General features: G+C 42.8%; 1 protein-coding gene across 7 annotated transcripts in view; it reads right to left on the reverse strand.

The window, feature by feature from the left end:
• Nucleotides 1–137: 137 nt before the first annotated feature.
• Nucleotides 138–26,579, reverse strand: part of LOC111967002 (AMP deaminase 2) — a 105,819-nt gene continuing 79,377 nt past the window's right edge. For 5 of the 7 annotated variants that reach the window (XM_023991919.2, XM_023991937.3, XM_070444720.1 and 2 more), the window contains exons 2-18: nucleotides 13,771–13,910; nucleotides 8,871–9,001; nucleotides 8,168–8,236; nucleotides 7,219–7,336; nucleotides 6,647–6,833; nucleotides 6,318–6,459; nucleotides 6,109–6,198; nucleotides 5,792–5,921; nucleotides 5,297–5,491; nucleotides 5,056–5,187; nucleotides 4,709–4,872; nucleotides 4,400–4,526; nucleotides 4,047–4,210; nucleotides 1,481–1,601; nucleotides 1,023–1,196; nucleotides 748–858; nucleotides 138–671 (exon numbers count right to left, since the gene is read on the reverse strand). In XM_023991919.2, the coding sequence (XP_023847687.1) occupies nucleotides 453–671; nucleotides 748–858; nucleotides 1,023–1,196; nucleotides 1,481–1,601; nucleotides 4,047–4,210; nucleotides 4,400–4,526; nucleotides 4,709–4,872; nucleotides 5,056–5,187; nucleotides 5,297–5,491; nucleotides 5,792–5,921; nucleotides 6,109–6,198; nucleotides 6,318–6,459; nucleotides 6,647–6,833; nucleotides 7,219–7,336; nucleotides 8,168–8,236; nucleotides 8,871–9,001; nucleotides 13,771–13,910 (2,414 nt within the window). In that variant the 3' untranslated portion in view covers nucleotides 138–452. Of the gene's footprint in view, nucleotides 672–747; nucleotides 859–1,022; nucleotides 1,197–1,480; nucleotides 1,602–4,046; nucleotides 4,211–4,399; nucleotides 4,527–4,708; nucleotides 4,873–5,055; nucleotides 5,188–5,296; nucleotides 5,492–5,791; nucleotides 5,922–6,108; nucleotides 6,199–6,317; nucleotides 6,460–6,646; nucleotides 6,834–7,218; nucleotides 7,337–8,167; nucleotides 8,237–8,870; nucleotides 9,002–13,770; nucleotides 13,911–14,120; nucleotides 14,312–22,454; nucleotides 22,460–26,579 lie in introns of those variants that run through there. The other 2 variants (XM_023991943.2, XM_023991930.3) reach the window with 2 other exon arrangements.

A 26,579-nucleotide genomic window follows, 5' to 3' on the forward strand; every position in this document is an offset into this window, starting at 1 on the left:
TACACAGAGTTTTAGGTTTACACTAGATGTAAATTACACTAATGTCAATCTATAATGAATATACACTAGATGTTCAACATTTACCACTAAGATTGTTAAATTATCTACACCTAAGATACTGTCAAGGTCTACACTAGAATGTAAGGTTAAAGCAGCCCATGCTGGGATGGAAGATAAGCAGCTTTTAGGACAGGAAAACTGTGCAATAAGTGTGTGTCTGTGTGTGTTATATCAGTGATGGGTACAAACACGTCATCAAATCACAGGCTTAACTGTGGGATCTTCCATCCCATGCAGGGTGACATGACAAAGCAAAGGAAATCATTTGGGGTGTGAATGGAGGGTCAGGAGATAAAAGTGACAGAGGAAGTGACAGGAACAGATCGAAGATCAGAAAATCTCCTCCAATATGAAATAAAACCTATCCAGGGAGCAATAGAGGAGTTGTTGATTTAGCGTCCTTCTGCCCCGACGGGAGCCATGGAGAGGGTGTCCTCCTCGTCGATGTTGTCCAGCTCCTTGGTGCGCACAGCGTGGGTGATGAGGTTGAGCTCCTCCAGCAGGGTCTCACTGCGGTATGCCACGCGGATGTCCGGGACGTTGGTGCGACGGATATCGTTGCTCTCTGGGCCCTCTTTGCTATATTTGGGCCCCAGCCAGTAACTCTTTGCCTGGAGACAAGAAAGAACGTCAGAGCAGAGCACTTAGCACAAAATGGCTGCGGATGAGAGGAGAGGAAGCAGATACCTTGTGGGAGAAGCCGCTCATAAGGACGCTGTTCCTGGCCAGCTCACACATGTCACAGGAGCTGAGCTTCCACACCTGTGTGGCGATGCTGTACTCCTCCATCAGGGGCTCCTGAGGACAAACACACACAAAAGACAAAGAAACATTCAATGAATTGTACTGATTGACTGTACTGACTCACCATTGCAGTTGTAGTGCAAATGGTTTTGCCTCTGTGTGTGTGTGTGTGTGTGTGTGTGTGTGTGTGTCTTGACAGCGCTCCCCTGTGCACTGACCTTGGTGAAGTGGAACTGTAGGGGGTCGTCAGTGGACAGAGAGACCATGAGGCCTCTGGACAGATACTCAGGCAGGGGGTTGCGGTGGTAGCTGAGGAACAGGCTGTTGTTGCTCAGGGGGGACATGGCAATGCCAATCTGAGCCAGGTAGTACAGGTACTGCAGCACTGGTGCCTGGGGACATGAGGAGGAAAGAGATGCCATATGATATAGTCTATCTTGTTAAATGCACAACTGCAGTATTCAAGGGGAAAGTGTCTCATTGTTCTCCTGAATTCTCTTAAATTTGCAACTGAAGTAACCTGGTGAGCAAAGTCCCAAAACCAAAACATCATTTAATAAATCAACCAATCAAACCTTCAGAGGTCACCTATGAACTGAACTCTACTATCTGTCAGTAGTTTTGTTGCCATGGTAGTGTGGCGTCGCCATGGGAGACGACGTGTGTGCTGACTGACCTTCCTGAGCAGCAGCCCGTGAGAGATGTTCTCTGAAAGCATGAAACCCGACACCAGGTGGTGGACAGGCCCCGCCTCCCCGCAGTGAGGGCGCAGCACAAACGTGTGGAAGCCACGCCTCCTGCATGTCACAAGCAAACACATATTAGCTTCATAAAGCATATTCATAAACAATCCTTAATGTTTTCATGCGATTCATTCATCATTTATGATATTAAAGGTCCAATGCAGKCGTTTTTATTTCAATATCAAATAATTTCTGGGTAACAATTAAGAACCTCACTGTGATTATTTTCATGGTAAAAAAGAAACCAAAATAGCTTTTTAGCAAAGAGCAATTTCTCAAGCAAGAATTTTGCTAGGGCTGTCAGAGTGGGGAGGAGAAAACGGAAAGCTAGCTGTTATTGTTATTGGCAGAGAGGTTTGGAACTCTGTTTCTTATTGGTCTATTAATTAATTTACCGCCTGGTGATGTCACAAAACTCCATCACACCAAACAAGCTGAAATTTCAGGCGGCCTTTTCAAGCAGTTCTTACAATAAAAAGGCATTATCATAATTTCCACAATTGTACAGTATTATTCCAACCTCATAGCGTGTATATATACTGAACAAAAATATAAACGCAACATGTAACAATTTTTATGATTTTACTGAGTTACAGTTCATATAAGGAAATCAATCAATTGAAATGAATTAATTAGACCCTAATCTATGGATTTCACATGACTGGGCAGGGGCGCATCCATGGGTGGGCCTGGGAGGGCACAGCCATTCAGAATGAGTTTTRCCCCACAAAAAGGCTTTATTACAGACAGAAATACTCCTCAGTTTCATCAGCTGTCTGGGTGGCTGGTCTCAGACGATCCCGTTGGTGAAGAAGCTAGATGTAGAGGTCCTGGGCTGACGTGGTTACACGTGGTCTGCGGTTGTGAGGCCGGTTGGGCATACTGCCAAATTCTTTAAAACGACGTTGGAGGCGGCTTATGGTAGGGGAATTAACATTCAATTCTCTGGCTAAAGCTCTGGTGGACATTCCTGCAGTCAGCATGCCAATTGCACGCTCCCCAAAAACTTTAGATATCTGTAGCATTGTGTTGTGTGACAAAACTGCACATTTTAGAGTGGCCTTTTATTGTCCCCAGCACAATGTGCACCTGTGTAATGATTACGCTGTTTGTTCAGCTTCTTGATATGCCACACCTGTCAGGTGGATGGATTATCTTGGCAAAGGAGAAAAGCTCACTAACAGGGACGTAAACAAATTTGTGCACAGAATTTGAGAGAAATAAGCTTTTTGTGCATATGGAAAATTTCTGGGTTCTTTTATTTTGTGTCATGAAACATGGGACCAACACTTTACATGTTGTGTTAAATTTTTTGTTCAGTATACACTACCGTTCAAAGTTTGGGGTCACTTAGAAATGTCCTTGTTTTTGAAAGAAAATGATTTTTTTTGTCCATTAAAATAACATCAAATTGATCAGAAACAGTGTTGACATTGTTAATGCTGTAAATGACTATTGTAGCTGGAAACGGCTGATTTTTAAAGGAATATCTACATAGGCGTACAGAGGCCCATTATCAGCAACCATCACTCTGTGTTCCAATGGCACGTTGAGTTAGCTAATCCAAGTTTATCATTTTAAAAGGCAAATTGATCATTAGAAAACCCTTTTGCAATTATGTTAGCACAGCTGAAAACTGTTGTCCTCATTAAAGAAGCAATAAAACTGGCCTTCTTTAGACTAGTTGAGTATCTGGAGCATAAGCATTTGTGGGTTTGATTAAAGGCTCAAAATGGCCAGAAACAAAGACCTGTATTCTGAAACTCGTCAGTCTATTCTTGTTCTGAGAAATGAAGGCTATTCCATGCAAGAAATGCCAAGAAACTGCAGATCTGGTACAACGCTGTGTAATACTCCCTTCACAGAACAGCGCAAACTGGCTCCAACCAGAATAGAAAGAGGAGTGGGAGGACCCGGTAAACAACTGAGCAAGAGGACAAGTACATTAGAGTGTCTAGTTTGAGAAACAGATGCCTCACAAGTCCTCAACTGGCAGCTTCATTAAATAGTACCCGCAAAACACCAGTCTGAACGTCAACAGTGAAGCGGAAACTCCGGGATGCTGGCCTTCTAGGCAGAGTTCCTGTGTTCTTTTGCCCATCTGAATCTTTTATTTTTAGTGGCCAGTCTGAGATTTTTCTTTGCAACTATGCCTACAAGGCCAGCATCCTTGCCATTGGAACACAGGAGTGATGGTTGCTGATAATGGGCCTCTCTGTACGCCTATGTAGATATTCCATAAAAAATCAGCGGTTTCCAGCTACAATAGTCATTTACAACATTAACAATGTCTACAATGTATTTTTAATCAATTTGATGTTATTTTAGTGGACAAAAAATGTGCTTGTCTTTCAAAAACAAGGACATTTCTAAGTGATCCCAAACTTTTGAACGGTAGTGTATATATAAAACACGTGAAAATCTAGTTTTTGACTGCACTGGGCCTTAATTTATTTTTATAGTCGTCTTTGTGCTGAGGTTCGTTACGCAGCTTGGTACCTGCGTAGGTGGTTGAGCACAGCCATGTTGGCGTAGGTGTAGTAGAGGTAGTAGGAGTAGGGAGGGTTGTCCTCCTCTGTCCAGTTGGCTGGTAGGGGGCTGTCTATGTTGAAGATGTGGTGCTCCGGCTTGGACTCGTCATCCACACTGTCAAAGCCCACCACCTGACAACATACAGTGATACAACAATAAGTTATGGTAAAACAGTGCCTGTAGTGTATGAATGAGGTGGGGCCCTAAGTTCTTTCTGACCGGAAGAAAATGCATCTTAAGTGTCACATAAGTGGATATGTTAGGTGTAGAGAAAGGGAGAATCCTACTGTGTGGACTGTAGTGCTGTGTGAGTGACTCACATGCTGGAGGAAGAGGTGCAGCTCAGGGTGGCTGCGGGGGTTAATGGTGACCTCAAACAGAGGCATGAAGATGTTCTCCATCATCTCCTGGAAGTTAGCCAGCTGCTTCTTGGTGCGGTACACATCACTGCAGTCAGAGGAGGGTTAATCATATGGAAGATTATTATCATTCACATTCATTCATAGTATTCATTCAAAGATAATACTTGTCACAAATAGAAGGAGAGGTTTACGTCCAAGACAAGCAGATAAAAGGTAGATGTGTATAACTGCTTTGTTGATGCTGTAGTAGGTAGAGGTACTACTCACAAAAGGCGGGGCACTTGGATGAGCCAGCGCACGTTGTCAGAGTAGACTTGGTGTTTGACGGCCCACTGGGCCAGCTTGTCCCACTCGTCCCGGGAGCGGCCGTAGATGGACAGACGCAGCTCCACATTCTGGTACTTACTCTCCTCTAGGTCAGCCATCACCTCCTGATGGAGCATCAACAACAACAACGCATTAGAAACATCAATATCATTGTATTCATGTCTGTGAATTAAGACTCAAGGCCACATTTTCTCTTAATATCAATGTGCATAACTATGTGGGGTGAACTAACACATAAGCACCACTGTTTGTATGGTTGTTTAAGGTAGCATGGGATGGTTTCAGACCTTGATCATGTGGCCAAAGTATTTGCCCTCAATGTGGTTGTCTGTCTTGATGAAGATCTCTCTCAGGATGGATTCCCCGATGGGGTTGTATTTGGCATTGAACTTGTCGAAGCGATGGAACGTGTTGCGGTCCTGAGAACAGATTGGTACCGTAAGTGTCACCTCTCTTCTTCCCCCAATTCTCCTACCCCCCCCTCTTTAAACAATTCTCCTACCCCTCCCCTCTCCCCCTGCTCCTCACCGCGTGCATGTCCAGTGTGTCCACACTCAGGTCAAAGGCGGTCAGGTTCATGCTCTCAAACACCTCCATGAGGGTCTGTCCCCGCCCGTGCTCCATGTGGACTATCTCCCCAGGGTACTTCTTCATGGCCCGCTTGATAAAGCGCAGCAGGTGCTTCTGGTTCATACAAGATGAGGCATGGATGTGGGTGTCCACCTGGGGGCAGAGGGAGAGACAGGGTCAACAACAATGAGATGTTGAGGATGGATGCCAGAAAGACAAAACAAAACACCTGAGTTAGTTAGCACTTAGCAGTGGTGTATCTTCATTGGTCACATGGTCACTACACCAAGGAAAAAGTGGGAGACTACTTCCAGATATATTTCACTCCAACAATGTGGAGTGACTAACTGATATTGAACACTTTGCAGGTTTTATAGAGATGTTGTAGATCAAGAAGCTGTTGGATGCTGTAGTGTTGTGAACGGTTGTTGTGTCAGTGTTGTTGTGTGTCACCTTGCGGATGTTGTAGAAGTCGCGGTGAGGAACCTTCTTCTGGGCTGCCAGCTCCTTCATCTCGTTCAGCAGGATGTGCATCTGGAACTTAGAGCTCAGGTATTGCAGCCGGCGGTAGCAGAACGACTTTCTGCAACACACACACCACAACAACACACACACACACACACACCACACACACACACACCACACACACACCACACACACACACACACACAACAACACACACACCACACACACACACACGCCACAGAGTACTAATGAGACAACAGATGTGATTAATGTTAACTGTAAGGCCAGTAACCAGTAACACTCACACTGGTCCGTTAATAATGAGAGCCATCATGACATTCATGTCAGCGATGTACTCCTTCAGGTCTGGGTAAGGCAGGTCCAACTCTGTACTCCTGGAAATGATGGAGAATTTCCGTTACACACTCTCTCTTACACACACGTAGAAGCAGACTAGCCCATCACACACTTCACACCAAAAACTGAAAACAAGCAGACTCAAACACAAACCCACTTCTCCATGGGACTCTTCTTGGTGTAGACATGCATGACCCCATCCACCATCTTACAGCTGTACCCTGTGTCTGCAGGCATGTTCTTGGTGTCCTGGTTTTCATAGGGGTGAGTCTCTGAGACAGGGGGGTGGACTGGAGCATCTGTGGGAGACAGCGGGGAAGGGAGAAAAGTTCACCATACTATTATACATCACTAGGTCATTTTCATTCACAAGTTCACAAAGTAACTCAATTGCTAAAGAAAATGGGGGCAGAAACCCTACAGCTATGCCCTGTGTGTCTCAGTTTGTGTCATACCCAACGTGTCAGGTGTGTGAGTATGTCATACCTGCATCAACAGGGGTCTCAGGGATCTCCTCATAGATGCGTAGGTCCAGGGGTTTCTCTCCCAGCTCTCCCAGCTCTCGGGCAGTGGTCTTACAGAAGTTCTGAATGGACAGAGCGATGTACTTCTCCCTGATGAACAGGGCCTTCACCACACATTTAGCTGCATCAACCAGGTCTGTGAAGGGCACCTGATCAGGGCAGAACGGTACAAGTCAGGCATAGTCTACAGTGATTAGGCATCCACAGGCACTGTCAAGAGTGTGGCTGAGTGGGTAACAATTTCACAACTCTAGACTGCATGCTGTCCCCACTGGAGACCGGGGTTCACTACCCGGTCCAGGCTCTCATTTCTGAACTGCATCCTCTGTATTTCCAACTGTCTAAATAAATACATCCAAGCACTACCAATAGACTTGTTGACTGAATTGGTTAACCTTCCATAGTAAGCATGTGGCAAACTGAGAGACCAACCAACTAGTACTTGGAATGAAAAACCACTGCATCATAAAACACTGATCAGGATGGACTGTGACTGGATTTATTCTATCAAGTTGTTTAGTCAGCGGCTCTCACCCCACACTTCTCCTCCCCTGATATTGAGACACGCTGGTACTCTCGCTCCATCGGTAATACTCTCTCCTTCATCCAGCCATCATCCGTCCTGTCCACACCACCCAGCTCATTCATAAACCTACAGGGAGAGAGAAGGGGTAAAGATTAGGAAAGGAGAGAGCATGGGGCAGGAAGATAACCTTTGCCCTAGCACCAGAGAGAGAGAGAAGGAGATATGCTGGCGGCATGCTACAACACCGACATCCTTGTCAGATAGGCTACGTCTGCTATACAGATATAGACTTACAGGAGGCGGCTAATTCACCAATTGTTTTCCGCGGCATCAKTCAATAGAATTTTGAAAGATTACCTTATAAAGTCATTCGCAGTACTTTATTAAAGTGTAATAGACCACTGAGATGTTATTGAAGAAATAAGTTGTTTGAGGTGCAGGACTGAATAACAGCCCTGCACCTCAGAGGGGTTCCCGAGTGGCGCAGTGGTCTAAGACACTGCATCTCAGTGCAAGAGGTGTCGCTACAGTACCTGGTTCAAATCCAGGCTGCATCACATCCAGCCCTGATTGGGAGTCCCATAGGGCGGCGAACAATTGGCACAGCCTCGTCCGGGGTAGGCCGCCATTGTAAATAAGAATTTGTTCTAAACTGACTTGCCTAGTCAAATAAAGGTTAAATAAATAAATAAATAAAATGACTCAACATCACCTGTGATGACTATACCTCACATCACCAGTAGGGGGCAGCACACAGGGAACTCAAATTTTGCTCATGGAGTTGGAGTGGAACATTCTCAATATATAATAAAATGATACATTTAAAATTAAACTCTTCTGCAAATGAGCGCCAAGGACTGTACATACGTACAGGTAAAAACTTGACCTTATGCATTCACAAGATTGTTAGGAAAAGGCAAAAGATAGAGAGAGAGACTGAAAGTACAGCTCACTCACTCTAGGTCGGCAGCACTGTCAATTTTCATGAACTCCTGTTTGATGCGGAGCAGGATCTCTGGCTCAAGCCTGGCGTGGTGCGGASCGCATGGCGGCAAGGCGAGGTCAGAGGGGTACAGGTGAGATAAAGCACAAGGAAAGGGGGGGGCACACACACACATTTAAACACATAAGCACAGAAGAACAGACAGAGAGGATGCAAATACAGTTACACAAACAAAGAGAACAACAGTAACGCACATGACACACACAAAGGGGATCAGGGTGTGAAGGGTGATCAGATGAAATGGGACAAACAGAGAAACATGATCAGTTAGCAGTGGTACAGACAGTATACCTTGATTGGTCACATGACCCTGCTGCAGTGAGTGGAGCAAGGATTCCTTAGGGTGTCAGATCCCCCCTGAGATTGGCTCAGTGGAACAGGCCATCACACCCCATCAACCCAGACAGAACCCCTCCCCCTCCCTCTCCAGTGGGTGGAACAGGCTGGAACACCAGGATCTGTATGCTACTGACTGACTCCATTAGCTGTTTGCTTATGTTAGTTAGCTGGCCTGCTTAAAAGCGACATGATGGAAGCTGTTGAGGGTGCTTGTGTGCCTGTGGGTATATGGAGGGTGTTTGGGCGTATACGSGGGAGTTGTGTTGGTGTGTATGTGAGTGTGCATGTCTGCTGCTGTGTGTGTGTGTGTGTCCCTACTTGATGTCCTGGCTGATCTGCCTCTCCAGGCGTTGGCGTCTCTCCTCCAGCTGCTCGATTGGGCTGTCCTCAGGGAACTCATAAGGAGCGGTGCGCATCTCACTCTCCGTCAGGCTACGAGTGAACAGCTCCTGAGAGATACACAGAGAGTCAAATAAACATTAGAACACACACACACATTACACACACAGGCAGAGTTTACTTAACATTACAATACACAAACTTACATAAACAACATGAACATTTAACACGCACAAACATCCAACACATGCAGTCGCACACACACACACCACACACACCCACACACACACACACACACCACACACACACACACACACACACACACACACACACACACACACACACACACACACACACAACACACACACACACACACACAAACACACACACACAACACACAACACACCACACACACACACACACACGTGTATTTGGAAAGTGCTTGACAGTGGTGGAAAAAGTACCCAATTGTCATACTTTAGTAAAAGTGAAGATACCTTAATAGAACATGACTCAAGTAAAAGTAAATGTCACCCAGTAAAACCCTACTTGATGTTAAGTTCATGTTCTAAGTATCCCTATATTTCTGTTATTACGGGCTATCACTCAGTCAAGAGTGCGCATGCGCAGCGGAAGTCTAGTAGTTGTTGGACCTAGCCTTGAGTGTAATGGCTACCTTGTAGTGTGTTCATATAGTCGAGTAAACTTTGTTAAACTGGAACCTTGTCGTTGTGTCATTTCGAGTTAACATTGGTAGCAGAGGATGGTTTCTAACTACAACGTGCCACCTCGCTTCGACGAGAAGAGGTCGTACGAAAGTTGGAAAAATGAACTGGGAATCTGGACACGCGTTACTAATCTGGACGTGAAAAAGCAAGCACTTGCGGTGGTATTATCGCTCGAGGGAAGAGCGAGAGATACAGCACTGGAAAATCCGTTGAGGATTGAACAAGGATGACGGTAAGGGAACTTTGATCACAGCACTGGATTCTGTATTTCTAAAGAAGAGAAAGACCGTGCCTACGAGGCATATTCAAACTTTGACAGTGTTACGAGAGATATTTCGGTTGCAATGACGGACTACATCATTGATTTCGAACAGAGGTACAATAGAATGCGCAAGTACGACATGGTTCTCCCAGATGCAGTGTTAGCGTTCAAGTTGCTAGACACTGCCTGTCTAGATGGTAGGGAGAAACAGTTGGCTTTGACTGCTTGTACTGTGCTGACTTTTGCATCTATGAAGTCGCCACTAAAAAGAATATTGGTGAAAAGACGTCTGTCGGCCAATAACAGATGGAATGCAAGTGAGTGACGCAGCATATTACACCGAGCAGCACAGAAAGGCGCAACAAGTCACGTTCTCAAGACAACCAGAAGAGGGCGCCATTTCCCGGCACAAATCCACTGGACACATATGGAAGGAGATCGAAATGTGCTATTTGTCAAAGCACTTACCATTGGGTTAAAGACTGTCCTCATAAAAATGAACAAGTTAAACTAACAGAGGAAAATGTAAACACAGAGATAGAGCAGTGTAACATTACACTGTTTTCAAATGAATCTGCTTCTGATACTGAGATTTTTAGAGTTGAATCCTTAGGATCTGCTGTGATTGATACTGCATGTACACGGACAGTGTGTGGTGCAAAATGGCTTGCTAGCTATGTCAGTGAACTAAATATGAAAGAAGTACAAAATGTATGACACCACAAGCAACAGAGCTTTCAAATTTGGAGACGGGAGAATTGTCCATTCTACCAAGAGAGTTAAGATACCAGCAAAAATTGGTCCGACTAAGTGTCACATTGAAACAGAGGTGGTCCCTACAGATATCCCCTTACTATTAAGCAAAGCTTCCCTCAAGAAGGCAGAGGCTGTACTAGACATAAAAAATGACAAGGCAGTGATGTTTAACAAACCAGTGACTCTTGAACTTACTACCTCAGGCCACTATTGTGTAAACATTTTAGACAAAGACATCACACAGATCCATGCAAAAATGAGATTCTGACAGTCACACGAGAACATGAGCACTAAAGAAAAACACAAAGATATTGTTTAAAGCTCTTACAAACAGTTTGGACATGATACAGTTAACAGACTTCAGAAGTTACTCAGCAGTTCAGGGAATAATGATGATGAGAAGTACGAAACTGGAAACAAAGTGTACTACAAACGGGTTGACTGTCAAGAGTGGAAAGGACCGGGAGTAGTCATTGGTCAAGATGTTGTGTGATATTTGTGAGGCACGGAGGCATGATTGTCGGGTGCATCACTCAAGATGGCGGAAAGTAAATGATCAACAAGATAGAGGAGCTGTTGCTGAGAATCAGTCTCCTAATGAAAATGACAAAAAAGGACACAGTAACAGACACAAACCTACCAGATGTCGCATCCAATGATATGGACACCGAAACTGACACAGGAAATGGAGCAGAGACCTTCACCATGCCACAGGTAATACTGTTTGAGCGTTCAAATGAGGAAAACATTCAACAGCCACATGTGTTAAGAGAACATGGTTGTTCCAATCTGAAAACTGGACAAACTGTTAAATACACGGACAGAGAAAGTGGTATTCCACATACAGCAACCGTCATTGAACGAGCAGGAAAAGCAAACACAAGAACTGGTACAACTTGCAGTACTCTGAACCAGCTACACTCTTCTGGTACAACAGGGTCAGCTGACCTGCCACTTGTAGATAATATCAGAATTGAACCAATGGAAAATCGAGAAAAACAGAATGACATTCAAAATGATGATGTACTTGAAACAAAGGACGTGTCATTTGACTCAGCTAAGCTAGATGAGCTCAGTAATTGGAGAAAAATGGAGTGTTTGAGGAAGTCAAAGACATTGGCCAAAAGTGCGTCTCAACAAGGTGGGTGTGTACCCTTAAAGAATCCTTAACTGGAATAGTGCCCAAAGCACGTCTAGTGGCTAGAGGTTTTGAGGAGCTGGCTGCTAAAGAACTCCCAAAAGACTCACCGACATGCGCCTCAGAGTCACTCAGATTGCTGATGTCAGTGATCTGCCAGAAAAATGGAAACTTAATTCCATAGACATCAAATCTGGATTTTTGCAGGGAACAGAGCTGTCAAGGGACATTCACATCCGACCTCCGCCCGAAGCTAAAAGTGAAGGAACACTGTGGAAACTAAAAAAGTGTGTGTATGGACTGGCAGATGGATCACTCTACTGGTACAACAAGTCAAGGCAACAATGCTGAATACAGGTGAAAATGTCACAAGTGGATCCTGCAGTCTTCTATTGGCTTGATCAAGACTGCAATGTGACTGGAGTACTTGCCTGTCATGTTGATGACTTTATCTGGGGTGGCTCACAGACCTTTGCTTCAACTGTGATTCCACACCTCAAAGCTGTTTTCTAGGTTGGTCGTGAGGAGCATGATCATTTTTGTTATGTTGGCATAGAGTTTATTACAGTTGATGGAAAAATACTGATGCAACAGGAGAGCTATATCAAGAATCTTCAACCATCCACATGGATTCTTCAAGAGCGTACAAAGGAATTCCCCTCTATGTGAATTGAAGCTGGTCAATTGAGGTCAAAAATGGGACAAATTTTATGGGCTGCGAGACAGAGTAGACCTGGTTTGATGGTTGCAACTTGGCATCTAACACAAACACGCCACTGTACAAACCATTCATGAGGCAAACAAAGTTGTTCGTAAACTGAAATCACAACAAGTGACTTTAAAGTTTCAGCATGTTGGAAAGATGACTCTTTGAACTAGTTGTCTTCAGTGATGCTTCGCTAGGTTATCACTGGTGGGACAAAACGGCACTTCCTACCTGTAGTTTGTGTCACTGACAACTACTCATTAGTTGATGCTGTGAAGTCAACCAAGTCTGTCACAGAGAAAAGACTTTGAGATTAGCAGCATCAAGGAACTTATTCAAGCACAGAGAATCCAGCGGATTCTGTGGTCGACCACAAAGGACAGCTTGCTGACTGTCTGACTAAAAAGGGAGCATCCGGTCTTGTGCTCCTACAGGCTCTCGCTCCTACAGGCTCTCAGTAATGGAAAGTGGCAGCTTGAGTAATACAAATAAAAACTGTCACACAACCCATTTGTAATGGGGATCTTGAATAATACTTGGACATTTAATTATGTTGTTGATGTTTTTTTTTGTCTTTAAAGAAAAGGGGGAGATTGTTAAGTTCATGTTTTAAGTATCCCTATATTTCTGTTATTACGGGGCTATCACTCAGTCAAGAGTGTGCATGCGCAGGAAGTCTAGTAGTTGTTGTGACCTAGCCTTGAGTGTAATGGCTACCTTGTAGTGTGTTCATATAGTCGAGTAAACTTTGTTAAACTGGAACCTTGTCGTTGTGTCATTTCGAAATAACACTTGAGTAAGATTCTAAAAGTATTCGGTTTTAAATATATTTAAGTATCAAAAGGAAATGTAATAGTAAAAGTATAAATAACTTCAAATTCTAACCAGACAGCACCATATTTTTAAATTTTTTTAAAATCACGGATAGCCAGCGGCACACTCCAACACTCCAACATAATTTACGAACGAAGCATGTGTTTAGTGAGTCCGCCAAATCAGAGCCAGCAGGGATGACCAGGGATGTCCTCTTGATAAGTGTGTGAATTGCACCATTTTCCTGTCCTGCTAAGCATTCAAAATGTAATGAATACTTTTGGGTGTCAGGGAAACTTTATGGAGTAAAAAATACATAATTTTCTTTAGGAATGTAGTTTAGTAAACGTTGTTAAAAATATAAATACTAAAGTAAAGTACAGATACCCCAAAAAACGACTTAAGTAGTACTTCAAAGTATTTTTACTGAAGTACTTTACACCACTGTTGACAACACTGTGTCCCTGTGCTCTCACCTCGGCGATCTCCTTGTACTTTCCGTCCATGGATGTACGCAGGTTGATGGGGAAGTGTTTGAGTGTGTGAGTGATGGGCGTCCCAGGGAGGGAGCGCTGAGGATTCAGGGGCTTGGCCTGCCCTGCTACACCACGCAGATCTAGATGGAGGGAGAGCGATGGAGAGGAAGATAGAAAGAGAGAGGCAGTGTTATACAACAAATAATAAACGTTCCAAAACATTTAAAAAACTAAGTTAAACAACAGGGAGGGAGAGACAGAGTGAGTTGTTATTGGGTGGATTTGCAACATTCAGAGCGAACATTTAAACACGGTCTGATATTTCACAGCCACAACTCTTGCGCCATCACCTCCAACATGGGACTACACCAGTATACTCCACTCCGGCCCTCTTCTCTCTCAACTACAGCCTCGTCTCTCAGCAGCAGTTTTGTGCTCTGCATACAGCACAGAGGAGCTTCCCTACAGTATGACAACTTCAGTGGTGTGTTAGTCTCTCCACAGCACTGCTGGCCCTTTGAGCTGTGTCTCTGTTGGCTGCCCACTGCATTGTGTGTCAGGCAGCAGCAGCAGGAGGAGTGGTGTGTCTGTGTGTGTGTGTGTGTGTGTGTGTGTGTGTGTGTGTGTGTGTGTGGCACTAGTCTCTGTGGTATATAGCACACCCTAAGGGTCATTCAGATGGATGCTCAATAACAAGATAAATGTTGTCAGACGCCAGACACCCGTTGCCATGAAGACCTGGTCTGGAGAGGGGGGAGGAGAGGTTGGGGGAGGAGCACAGTAACAGAACCGTCCCCTGAGACGGACGCTGCTGGGTGAGAGAGTACACACTACACTGGCAGGCAGGCAGGCAGAGAACAAAGACCCCACTGTGTATGTCCCATTGAAAACAAAGAGAGAGCGAGAGAGAGATGGGGGATTAGTAATCAAAAGATGAGCGATGCGCTCAAGAGCCACGTGATAGTTTGCTAAACTGTGTGTGTGTGTGTGTGTGTGTTTTCAGAGAATGCTGCTTTGGCATGATGATCCCATAAGGCCTTTACACTGGAGGGGACCTCTGAGATGCAGAGGGTTACATTTTAAGACAGACAAGCCCTGTAAATTAGTGTGTCCCACAGTATGCTCTGCTATGCCTAATCACCCCATGAAAGATGCCAGAGGAACTGGACTCATCACAAACACAGACATACAGACTCCGGCCTCCATTACAATGACTGTCCATTCATGTCAGTATCATCACCACCACACTACAGTCATATGTGCTCCGTAAAACACAGTACTCATTGAATAAGGCAAAACACAAACAGTACCATCGCTCCATGTATCATTAATACAACAGGCTCATTCAGTAGTGCTAAGCATGGCCACTATGTCATCATCGGCACAGTCAGATTCACCCTATGCACATTACATTTATTCAATGATAATAAACTATATTCTATCAAAAATACTAGTGTCATCATGATGTTCTCTCCAATGGATTTCCCACAGTGAAGCATAGCTGTAGCCTACTGACGTTACAAGCATGATTCAGAAGATAGGGAGTGAGATTTTTAATTTGAGAAGAATGGATTCACTTTTTCAATGCTAGTTAGGCATACTATAGTTATCACATTTCACATTTGGATTTATTAAATACAAAAAGGTAAGACGTGTTGTTAATTCTGGTGCCGTTCTGCACACACAAGCTTGTCAGCTAGCTAGCTTCCCTGGTCCAACGTTAAGCCAACTCTGAAGTTCAAAGACATTCAAAGTTTATCCATAGAAGCTGCTCCTCCGTAGGTATTATTCTATGGGACTATTTCAGATAATACATGTCATCACAGAACTAGGCCTACTGGGAGACTAAAGCAAAGCAACCCACTGACATCTACAGAAACTGAAAGCCTTCAACTATGCTGCTAGACTTCTGGGGGAAAGCAACATGTCTAAGTAGGCAGATTTAGACAGGACTGCAGTGGTTGATGGTACTACCACCTCAGCACACTTGATTGTACTACCTCCCCTAAACGAGATTTGCTATTATATTTGTAATTTCTGGGACTTTATTTTGTATATTTTTTTCAACATCAGTTTATAGGCCCACCTTGACCTTTGTCACAGTGCTGCATTGGCAATCAAAGCACAGAGGAGGACACAGAAACAAAGACACACTCTCATACACTCCATTATCCATTGCGTAGCCTCCATGTAATCCCCCCRKCCCCCCCCCCCCCGGATCCTGTCCTTCCCTCCACCACAGACACTTCTTAATCCAGCACCCCCAAACCCATTTAGCTTCAGTGACCTCAGAGGGGAAACGCAACACTTCACAACACCACAGGCAGACAGGCCCATTGTCAGTGTTTACTGCAGGCTCTCTCATACGAACAACACTAGGTCGGCAGTGCATTCGGAAAGTATTCAGACCCCTTTACTTTTTCCACATTTTGCTACGTTATAGCCTTATTATAAAACAGATGTATAAAAAAAAATAATAATAATAAAAATAAAAAAAAATGCCCTCATCAATCTACACAGTACTCCATACTGACAAAGTAAAAACAATTTTTAATACATTTAATACATGTATTAAATATAAAAAACGTAAATATTAAATTTACATAAGTATTCTTCCCTGCAGATCCTCTCAAGCTCTGTCAAGTTGGATGGGGAGCGTTGCTGCACAGCTATTTTCAGGTCTCTCCAGTGATGCTTGATCGGTTCAAGTCCGGGCTCTGGCTGGGCCACTCAAGGACATTGAGACTTGTCTCGAAGCTATTCCTACTTTGTCTTGGCCGTTGTCCGGAGCGCTCTGGACCAGGTTATCATCAAGAATCTCTCTGTACTTTGCTCTGTTAATCTTTCCCTCGATCCTGATTAGTCTCCCAGTCCATGCCGCTGAAAAACATGATGCTGCCACCACCATGCTTCACTGTAGGGATAGTGCCATGTTTCCTCCAGACATGATGCTTGGCATTCAGGCCAAATAATTAAATATTGGTTTCATCAGACCAGATAATCTTGTCTCTCATGGTCAGAGTCCTTTAGGTGCCTTTTGGCAAACTCKGAGCGGGCTGTCATGTGCCTTTAACTGAGGAGTGGCTTCCATCAGGCCACTCTACCATAAAAGCCTGATCGGTGGAGTGCTGCAGAGATGGATGACCTTCTGGAAGGTTCTTCCATCTCCACAGAGGAACTCTGGAGCGCTGTCAGTGACCATCGGATTGTCGGTCACCTCCGTGACCAAGGCCCTTCTCCCCCGATTTCTGAGTTTGGCCAGCCGGCCAGCTCTAGGAAGAGTCTTGATGGTTCCAAACTTCTTCCATTAAAGCAGTGCTTCTCAATTATTTTCTGTTACGCAGGAAGAAGGAAGAAGTAAACATTTCGCGCCCCCCAACTCTCCGCCGCGACTGTAAATAGTATCATTTGTCTATAAAATTGTTATAAGTACACCTCTGCATAACATTGTATCCTTATTAACATTAAAGAAAACAAAAAAAGAAAAAAGAAAGAAATATAGATCAACTTACAACAAAGAATAACTTTATTAACATTGTTTTTTAGTCTGTAACAGAAATGACTTAAAGTGCATTAATTTGCCTGAAATTTAAATAAAAAATTCAAACCTTATTTAAACTGTTTTTTTGTTGTTGACCATTTGATACTGAAAAATAAAATGAAATATAATCAATAAATAATAATACGTTCAAATTGATCAGCAACATTAACTCAGGAGCACAATATATGAAACACTTTGACCTATAAAACAAAAATGAATAAAACAATTTGTGCTGATTTTTAAAAATCAAAATGAGGAAGTCAGGATTAATGGCTACAATGAGCACGTTTTGCAGAGCACAGCTTTTCGAAGCGGGGTTTGAAGCATGATACTGCAACTCTCAGCTCCTGCTCAATGTTTAGCTGGGACCTGTACTTGGTCTTCAGTGCAGCAACAGCAGAGAAGCCAGTCTCACAAAGATAAGATGTTGCAAAATTAAGAAGAATGTCCATGGCCCTCTGCCCTAAGAGTGGATACTGCCACAATTCACTCAGTGTGAAATCAATGAACTGGTCCTCCTCTGCAGAGCTGAACCAGTTGGAGCTGGTGCATTGAAAGGATCTCTCATCCAGTCATATTGGGAACTGTTTTCAGGGAAGTACTTTTTAAAGAATCCCATCAGTGATGAAATATGCTCCTTAATATATGGAATCACTGAGGTGGCATCATAGTCAGTAGTGTCAACAAATTCATGCAGGTTCTCGAATGAATCAGTATTTCCTTCATCAAGTCCCTGCCCACATTACAAGCTTTCGAGTGAAAGAGCTGATCTTGTCTGTGACCTGAGGAGGTGTTTATCTTTCCCTTAAGCTGTAGTTTAGTTCATTTAGCTTTCCAAGTATGTCTCTCAGTGTAGCCAGTTTTGCAGGAAGTTCTCATCACAAAATTTTTGCGAGGTCATACTTGTGCTCCTGCTCCGAAAACATTCTTATCTGCTCTCTGAGCTCAAAAACTCGGGCAAGACTTTCCTCGTGACACCACCTTGCTTCACTGAGAAACAGCACAGCTTGATGTTCAGCTCCATCTCTCACAGATAGCAGAGAAGACTCTTGTTTTTAGTGGTCTGGCCTTTATAAAATTGACTACACTACAATGTCAGTCATAACCTCATTAATCAGAGGAAGGTGCCTTGATGCCAGTGCTTCTCTGTGTATAACATGTGTCCACTCAGCATTAGGTGAGGCCTTCTTGATGAGTGCCCGAAGTCCTTTTCTCATCCCTGCCATGGTCTGTGCACCATCACTGCAGAAACCAATGCAGTTTCCTCCCACTTTAGCCATTCTAGTCAGGAAGCAGTCCAGCATTTTGAATAGCTCTTCAGCTGTGGCTCTGTCTTCTGACATATTTACAAAAAAGTGAGATCCTCAACACTGGGAGTTTGTCACGTCAAAACATAAGCGATAAACAAACAGTCTTTGTTGCTGTCAGTTGCTTCATCGAACTGTAAGGCAAAACGTTTGTCTTTGAGTTTATCTACCAGCAGTTTTTTAAGATCGTTTAGCAATGTCATTTATACGTCTGGGGGACGGTGTCATTGGGACAGATGGGATAGTTTTATTTTTGCAGCACTTGCGTCAATCCAGCATGACAGAGACCATGACATGATACTGGCAGGCAGTATCAGCTCCTCTGCTATGGAGTGTTTTTTTTTGTTGTTGCACTGAGCAATTTGGTAACGCCACCTTATATGATGCTAACAGTGCTCGCTGGTTTACTGAAGTAGCATTCACAAAGCGGGCGAATTGTTAGCAATATTCGGCACGTTTTTCGGCTGAAAAAACTCAGGGCCTTATCAGCGTGATTGGGGTGTATTGTCTTTAAGTGGACCGCCTTAATTTATTTGGCTTCAATGCTGTCCGCTGCCAACATTTTTAGAACCAGTAAACTACCGGTCTTTCCTCGTCTCCCTTCTGCTCGGCCGTACGCCAGCCTAGATTGCACAGGTTAGAGCAAGCGCACATGAAGGGCCGAGACTGGGGCGCGTATACGCGCATTCGGCTCACAGATAGTTTGCCTGCTCGTCGTGAGTTTCGGGGTAACTTTACGTTGCTCTCATTGATCTCAGCGTCTCTCTCGCGCCTTTCTTTTCATCCCTGTCATGGACAATGATATCTATTACGAGTCTAGATACACGTGGTGTCTCTTAGACGGGTTTGTTATCTGCACTTTCATATCTCCTGCTCTGTGCTGTGTGCTCTTGTTCGGTGCAAAAAAAACCCTACTCCACGCGGCAAAAAAAGCATGTTCCCCGGGGGGTCACACAGCCCCCCCCCCCCGCATCGCTCCGAGCCCCAACCTTTTTGTGGGAAGCTTGTGGAAGGCTACTCAAAATGTTTTGACCCAAGTTAAACAATTAGAAGGCAATGCTACCAAATACTAATTTGAGTGTATGTAAACTTCTGACCCACTGGGAATGTGAGGAAAGAAAGAAAATGTGAAATAAATCATTCTCTCACTATTATTCTGACATTTCACATTCTTAAAATAAATTGGTGAGTCCTAACTGACAACCATAAGGATTTTTTTTACTCGGATTAAATGTCAGGAATTGTGAAAAAACTGAGTTTAAATGTATTTGGCTAGGGTGTATTGTATGTAAACTTCCGACTTCCGGCTTTTTTATGGTGGTTTGGAGCAGTGGCTTCTTCCTTGCTGAGTGGCCTTTCAGGTTATGTCGATATAGGACACGTTTTACTGTGGATATAGATACCTTTGTACTGTTTATTCCAGCATCTTCACAAGGTCCTTTGCTGTTGTTCTGGGATTGATTTGCCCTTTCGCACCAAAGTACATTCATCTCTAGGAGACCGTCTTCTTCCTGAGTGGTATGACGGCTGCGTGGTCCCATGGTGTTTATACTTGCGTACTATTGTTTGTACAGATGAACGTGGTACCTTCAGTCGTTTGGAAATTGCTCCCAATGATGAACCAGACTTGTGGAGGTCTACAAATTATTTTCTGAGGTCTTGGCTGATTTCTTTAGATTTTCCCATAATTTGAAGCAAAGAGGGCACTGAGTTTGAAGGTAGGTCTTGAAATACATCCACAGGTACACCTCCAATTGACTCAAATTATGTCAATTAGCCTATCAGAAGCTTCTAAAGCCATGACATCATTTTCTGGAATTTTCCGCAGCGGTTAAAAGGCACAGTCAACTTAGTGTATGTAAACTTCTGACCCACTAGAATTGTGATACAGTGAATTATAAGTGAAATAATCTGTCTGTAAACAATTGTTGGAAAAATTACTTGTGTCATGCCCAAAGTAGATGTCCTAACCGACTTGCCAAAACTATAGTTTGTTAACAAGAAATTTGTGGAGTGGTTGAAAAACAAGTTTTTATGACTCCAACCTAAGTGTATGTAAACTTTCGACTTCAACTGTAGGTGGACTGTTTCCTGTCAGTTAGATATGAAATGTTACCTCCTTAAATCCATAATGCAATAATTTTGTCAAAATTATTTGATGATCCACTAAATCAAATGGGGCACTGAAATCTAAAAATAGTGCAGTCATGTCATGTCAACCAATGCAGTGTTAATGGACTGTTTTTTGAGATAAGCATGCTGATTGGCTGTGATCAGATCATTATTGTCCATATACTCTCATATTTATCTACTCACAATACCCTCAAATATCTTACTGAGTCTAGGGAGTAGACTGATTGGTTGACTATTGGCAGGAGTAATGAGTTCTTTTGTCTTTCGGGATTGAACAAAGTTCAGCATGCTTCCATACATTTGGAAATTTCCCCTTTTCCAGTGATCAATTAAATATGTATTTCAGAGGAGCTGCAATCTGGGGAGCAGCATAGCTGTCACGATCGTCTTGATGAGGAAGAGTGGACCAAGACGCAGCGTGATACAAATACATCTTCTTTTATTAGAGAAGACGAAACGAACACTTTTACAAATACTAAACAACAAACGACCGTGAAGCTACAAACGAAAGTGCATACACACGCTACTAACGTTAGACATAGACAATTACCCACAATAGCCTAATGCCTATGGCTGCCTTAAATATGGCTCCCAATCAGAGACAATGAAAGACAGCTGTCTCTGATTGAGAACCATTCAGGCAACCATAGACTTACCTAGACACCTACACTAAACACAACCCCATAACCTCTACAAAACCCCCTATACAATACAACCACCCCAGACGAGACAAATACACACAAACATCCCCCCTGTCACACCCTGACCTAACCAAAATATTACCGGAAACAAAGAATACTAAGGCCAGGGCGTGACAATAGCGAAGTAAAAAATTGTCCATTAGCTCATAACATTTAGATTTGCCATTGTGTAATGACTTCAATAGGTTTAACACCTCTACTAACACCAGTTTATTTTGCTCATAATATGATCACCAATCCATTGGACAATAGCTTGTTTGGAAGAATGGGTGTTTACATTATCTCTAAGTAAATTACTTTTCTCTGTAAAAAAAAAAAAAGAGGCAATATCAGCTGGTTTTGTTATTGTTCTCCCATCAACCTCCACACTCGATGGGCATTATGAGATAGATGTACCAAGATAGATATACAGTACAGTATTCCATAAATGTATTGAATCATTTTTACAATCAATAAAAGCATTTTTGTAAAATAGTTTTTTTCTTACGATTTGATTTAACTGCATAATTACATAGTGTTCTATAATTCTGTTAATCCATTTTTTGTTTATATTTGGCTGCTAAGACTTTTGCCATATTTCTTTGAGAAAATGCCTCACCCAGTTCATCTTCAACCATGGTGATGGACAAGCCCCAACTGTACTCTTTATTGCTGGGGCATGATGGTCCATTACCCCAGTGAGCAAATCAATAAAACATTCTGTAGCGTGATTTAAATCATCCTCTAGATAAATCAGCTCCCAGGGTACAGCAGCCAAATCATTTTGAAATTGCTTATGATTAAATGTTTTAAAATGTCTCTTGACCACAATCCTTGGGGGTTTCTTTGGAACCTTAGTGTTCATGGTTATGGTCACAATACTATGGTCTGTCCAGCCCACTAGCATTGATCTGGCTTTTAAGCACTACAATGGTATATTACAGGAGATCAGATCAATGCACGTACAGTGCCTTGCAAAAGTATTCACCCCCCTTGGCGTTTTTTCCTATTTTGTTGCATTACAACCTGCCATTTAAATGGATTTTCATTTGGATTTCATGTAATGGACATACACAAAATAGTCAAAATTGGTGAAGTGAAATAAAAAAAAATACTTGTTTCAAAAAATTATACTAAATAAAAAAATGGAAAAGTGGTGCGTGCAAATGTATTCACCCCTTCTGCTATGAAGCCCCTAAATAAGATATGGGGCAACCAATTACCTTCAGAAGTCACATAATTAGTTAATTAAATCCACCTGTGTGCAATCTAAGTGTCACATGATCTGTCACATGATCTCAGTATATATATATATACACCTCTTCTGAAAGGCTCCAGAGTCTGCAACACCACTAAGCAAGGGGCACCACCAAGCAAGCGGCACTATAAAAGCCAAGGAGCTCTCTAAACAGGTCAGGGACAACGTTGTGAGAAGTACAGATCAGGGTTGGGTTATAAAAAAATATCTGAAACTTTGAACATCCCCCGGAGCACCACTAAATCCATTATTAAAAAATTGAAAGAATATGGCACCACAGCAAACCTGCCAAGAGAGGGCCGACCACCAAAACTCACGGACCAGGCAAAGAGGGCATTAATCAGAGAGGCAACAAAGAGACCAAAGATAACCCTGAAGGAGCTGCAAAGCTCCACAGCGGCTATTGGAGTATCTGTCCATAGGACCACTTGAAGCCGTACACTCCACAGAACTGGGCTTTACAGAAGAGTGTCCAGAAAAAAATAAGCAAACATGTTTGGTGTTCGCCAAAAGGCAAACGGGAGACTCCCCAAACATATGGAAGAAGGTACTCTGGTCAAATGAGACTAAAATTGAGCTTTATGGCCATCAAGGAAAACGCTATGTCTGGCGCAAACCCAACACCTCTCATCACCCCAAGTATAACATCCCCACAGTGAAGCATGGTGGTGGCAGCATCATCCTGTGGAGATGTTTTTCCATCGGCAGGGACTGGGACACTGGTCAGAATTGAAGGAATGATGGATGGCGCTAAATACAGGGAAATTCTTGAGGTTAACCTGTTTCAGTCTTCCAGAGATTTGAGACTGGGACGGAGGTTCAGCAGGGCAATGACCCTAAGCATACTGCTAAAGCAACACTCGAGTGGTTTAAGAGGAAACATTTAAATGTCATTGATTGGCCTAGTCAAAGCCCAGACCTCAATCCAATTGAGAATCTGTGGTATGACTTAAAGATTGCTGTACACCAGCAGAACCCATCCAACTTGAAGGAGCTGGAGAAGTTTTGCCTTGAAGAATGGGCAAAAATCCCAGTGGCTAGATGTGCCCAGCTTATAGAGATTTTCCCAAAGAGACTTGCAGCTGTAATTGCTGCAAAAGGTGGCTCTACAAAGTATTGATTTTGAGTGGGTGAATAGTTATGCAAGCTCAAGTTTTCTGTTTTTTTGTGTCTTATTTCGAGTTTGTTTCACAATAAAACAATATTTTGCATCTTCAAAGTGGTAGGCATGTTGTGTAAATGAAATGATACAAACCCCCCCAAAAATACATTTTAATTCCAGGTTGTAAGGTAACAAAATAGGAAAAATGTCAAGGGGGGTGAATACTTTCGCAAACCACTGTATCAGAACGGTGACCGAACCTAGTTGATGATCTAGTAGTGTCCTTAACCATTTGTTTCAAACCACAGCTCTCGGCAAATCTCATTAATTTAGTTCTACTTGAATTATTATGATCCTTCCAATTTATATTAAAATCACCCAAGATAAATAGATCTCTGTTACTATCTGTGGCCTGGTCAAACCCCGTGCATAAGTCATCCAGATAGGACACCTTAGAACTAGGAGGTCTATACACACATCCTACCAATATGGGTGCCTGGAGAGGCAGATGTACTTGAGCCCATAGTGCCTCTACTTGACATACAGTTGAAGTCGGAAGTTTAAATACAGTTAAGTTGGAGTCGTTAAAACTTGTTTTTCAACCACTCCACAAATTTCTTGTTAACAAACTATAGTTTTGGAAAGTCGGTTAGGACATCTACTTTGTGCATGACACAAGTCATTTTTCCAACAATTGTTTACAGACAGATTATTTCACTTATAATTCACTGTATCAATTCCAGTGGGTCAGAAGTTTACATACACTAAGTTGACTGTGCCTTTGCACAGCTTGGAAAATTCCAGAAAATGACGTCATGGCTTTAGAAGCTTCTGATAGGCTAATTGACATCATTTGAGACAATTGGAGGTGTACCTGTGGATGTATTTCAAGGCCTACCCTGAAATACAAATTTCCAAATGCCTGAAGGTACCACGTTCATCTGTACAAACAATAGTACGCAAGTATACACACCATGGGACCACGCAGCCGTCATACCGCTCAGGAAGGAGACGCATTCTGTCTCCTAGAGATGAACGTACTTTTGTGCAAAAAGTGCAAATCAATCCCAGAACAACAGCAAAGGACCTTGTGAAGATGCTGGAATAATCCAGTACAAAGGTATCTATATCCACAGTAAAACGTGTCCTATATCGACATAACCTGAAAGCTACTCAGCAAGGAAGAAGCCACTGCTCCAAACCACCATAAAAAAGCCAGACTAGTTTGCAACTGCACATGGGGACAAAGATCATACTTTTTGGAGAGATGTCCTCTGGTCTGATGAAACAGAAATAGAACTGTTAGGCCATAATGACCATCATTATGTTTGGAGAAAAAAGGGGGACGCTTGCAAGCCGAAGAACACCATCCCAACCGTGAAGCACGTGGTGGCAGCATCATGTTGTGGGGGTGCTTTGCTGCAGGAGGGACTGGTGCACTTCACAAAATAGATGGTATCACGAGGGAGGAAAATTATGTGGATATATTGAAGCAACATCTCAAGACATCAGTCAGGAAGTTAAAGTTTGGTCGCAAATGGGTCTTCCAAATGGACAATGACCCCAAGCATACTTCCAAAGTTGTGACAAAATGGCCTAAGGACAACAAAGTCAAGGTATTGGAGTGGCCATTACAAAGCCCTGACCTCAATCCCATAGAAAATTTGTGGGCAGAACTGAAAAAGCATGTGCGAGCCATGAGGCCTACAAACCTAACTCAGTTACACCAGCACTGTCAGGAGGAATGGGCCAAAATTCACCCAGCTTATTGTGGGAAGCTTGTGGAAGGCTACCCGAAACATTTGACCCAAAGGCAATGCTACCAAATACTAATTGAGTGTATGTAAACTTCTGACCCACTGGGAATTTTTACTACGATTAAACATCAGAAACTGTGAAAAACTGAGTTTAACTTCTTATGGCTGCAGTCCCATTAACTGGATCGATATGACAACAGCCAGTCGAAGTGCAGAGCTCCAAATTCAAAAAACAGAAATCTCAAAATTAAAATTCCTCAGACATTCATGTGTCTTATATCATTTTAAAGGTAATCTTGTTGTTAATCCCACCAAAGTGTCCGATTTCAAATAGGCTTTTCAGCGAAAGCACTACAAACGATTATGTTAGGTCACCACAAAACCACAATAATCACAGCCATTTTTCCCAGCTAAAGATAGCTTCACAAAAACCAGTATAGAGATAAAATTAATCACTAACCTTCGATTATTTTCATCAGATGACACTCATAGGACTTCATATTACACAATACATGCATGTTTTATTTGATTAAATTCATATTTATATGAAAAAATCTGAGTTTACATTGAGGCGACTAGATTCACTAGTGGCAAAAACATCAAGTGACTTTGCATAGCCACATCGTTTCAACAGAAATACTCATAAATATAGATGATAATACAAGTTATACACATGGAATTATAGATATACCTCTCCTTAATGCAACCGCTGTGTCAGATTACAAAAAAACTTTACGGAAAAAGAAACCCACGCTATAATCTGAGACGGCTCTCAAAAGAAAAACACCACAGCCGCAAAGATGGCGTCAACATAAACAAGAAAATATATGATAAATATTCCCTTACCTTTGATGATCTACACCAGAAAGCACACCAGGAATCCCAGGTCCACAATAAATGTTTGTTTTGTTCGAAAAAATCCGTTATTTATGTCCAAATACCTTCTTTTGTTAGCGCGTCTGGTTTACATATCCAAATGCTAATTCTGGTCAGCGTTATATCGGACAAAAACTTCAAAAAGTGATATTACC

This window comes from Salvelinus sp. IW2-2015, linkage group LG1 (assembly GCF_002910315.2).
Source record: "Salvelinus sp. IW2-2015 linkage group LG1, ASM291031v2, whole genome shotgun sequence".
In the NCBI taxonomy this organism is placed as follows: Eukaryota; Metazoa; Chordata; class Actinopteri; order Salmoniformes; family Salmonidae; genus Salvelinus; species Salvelinus sp. IW2-2015.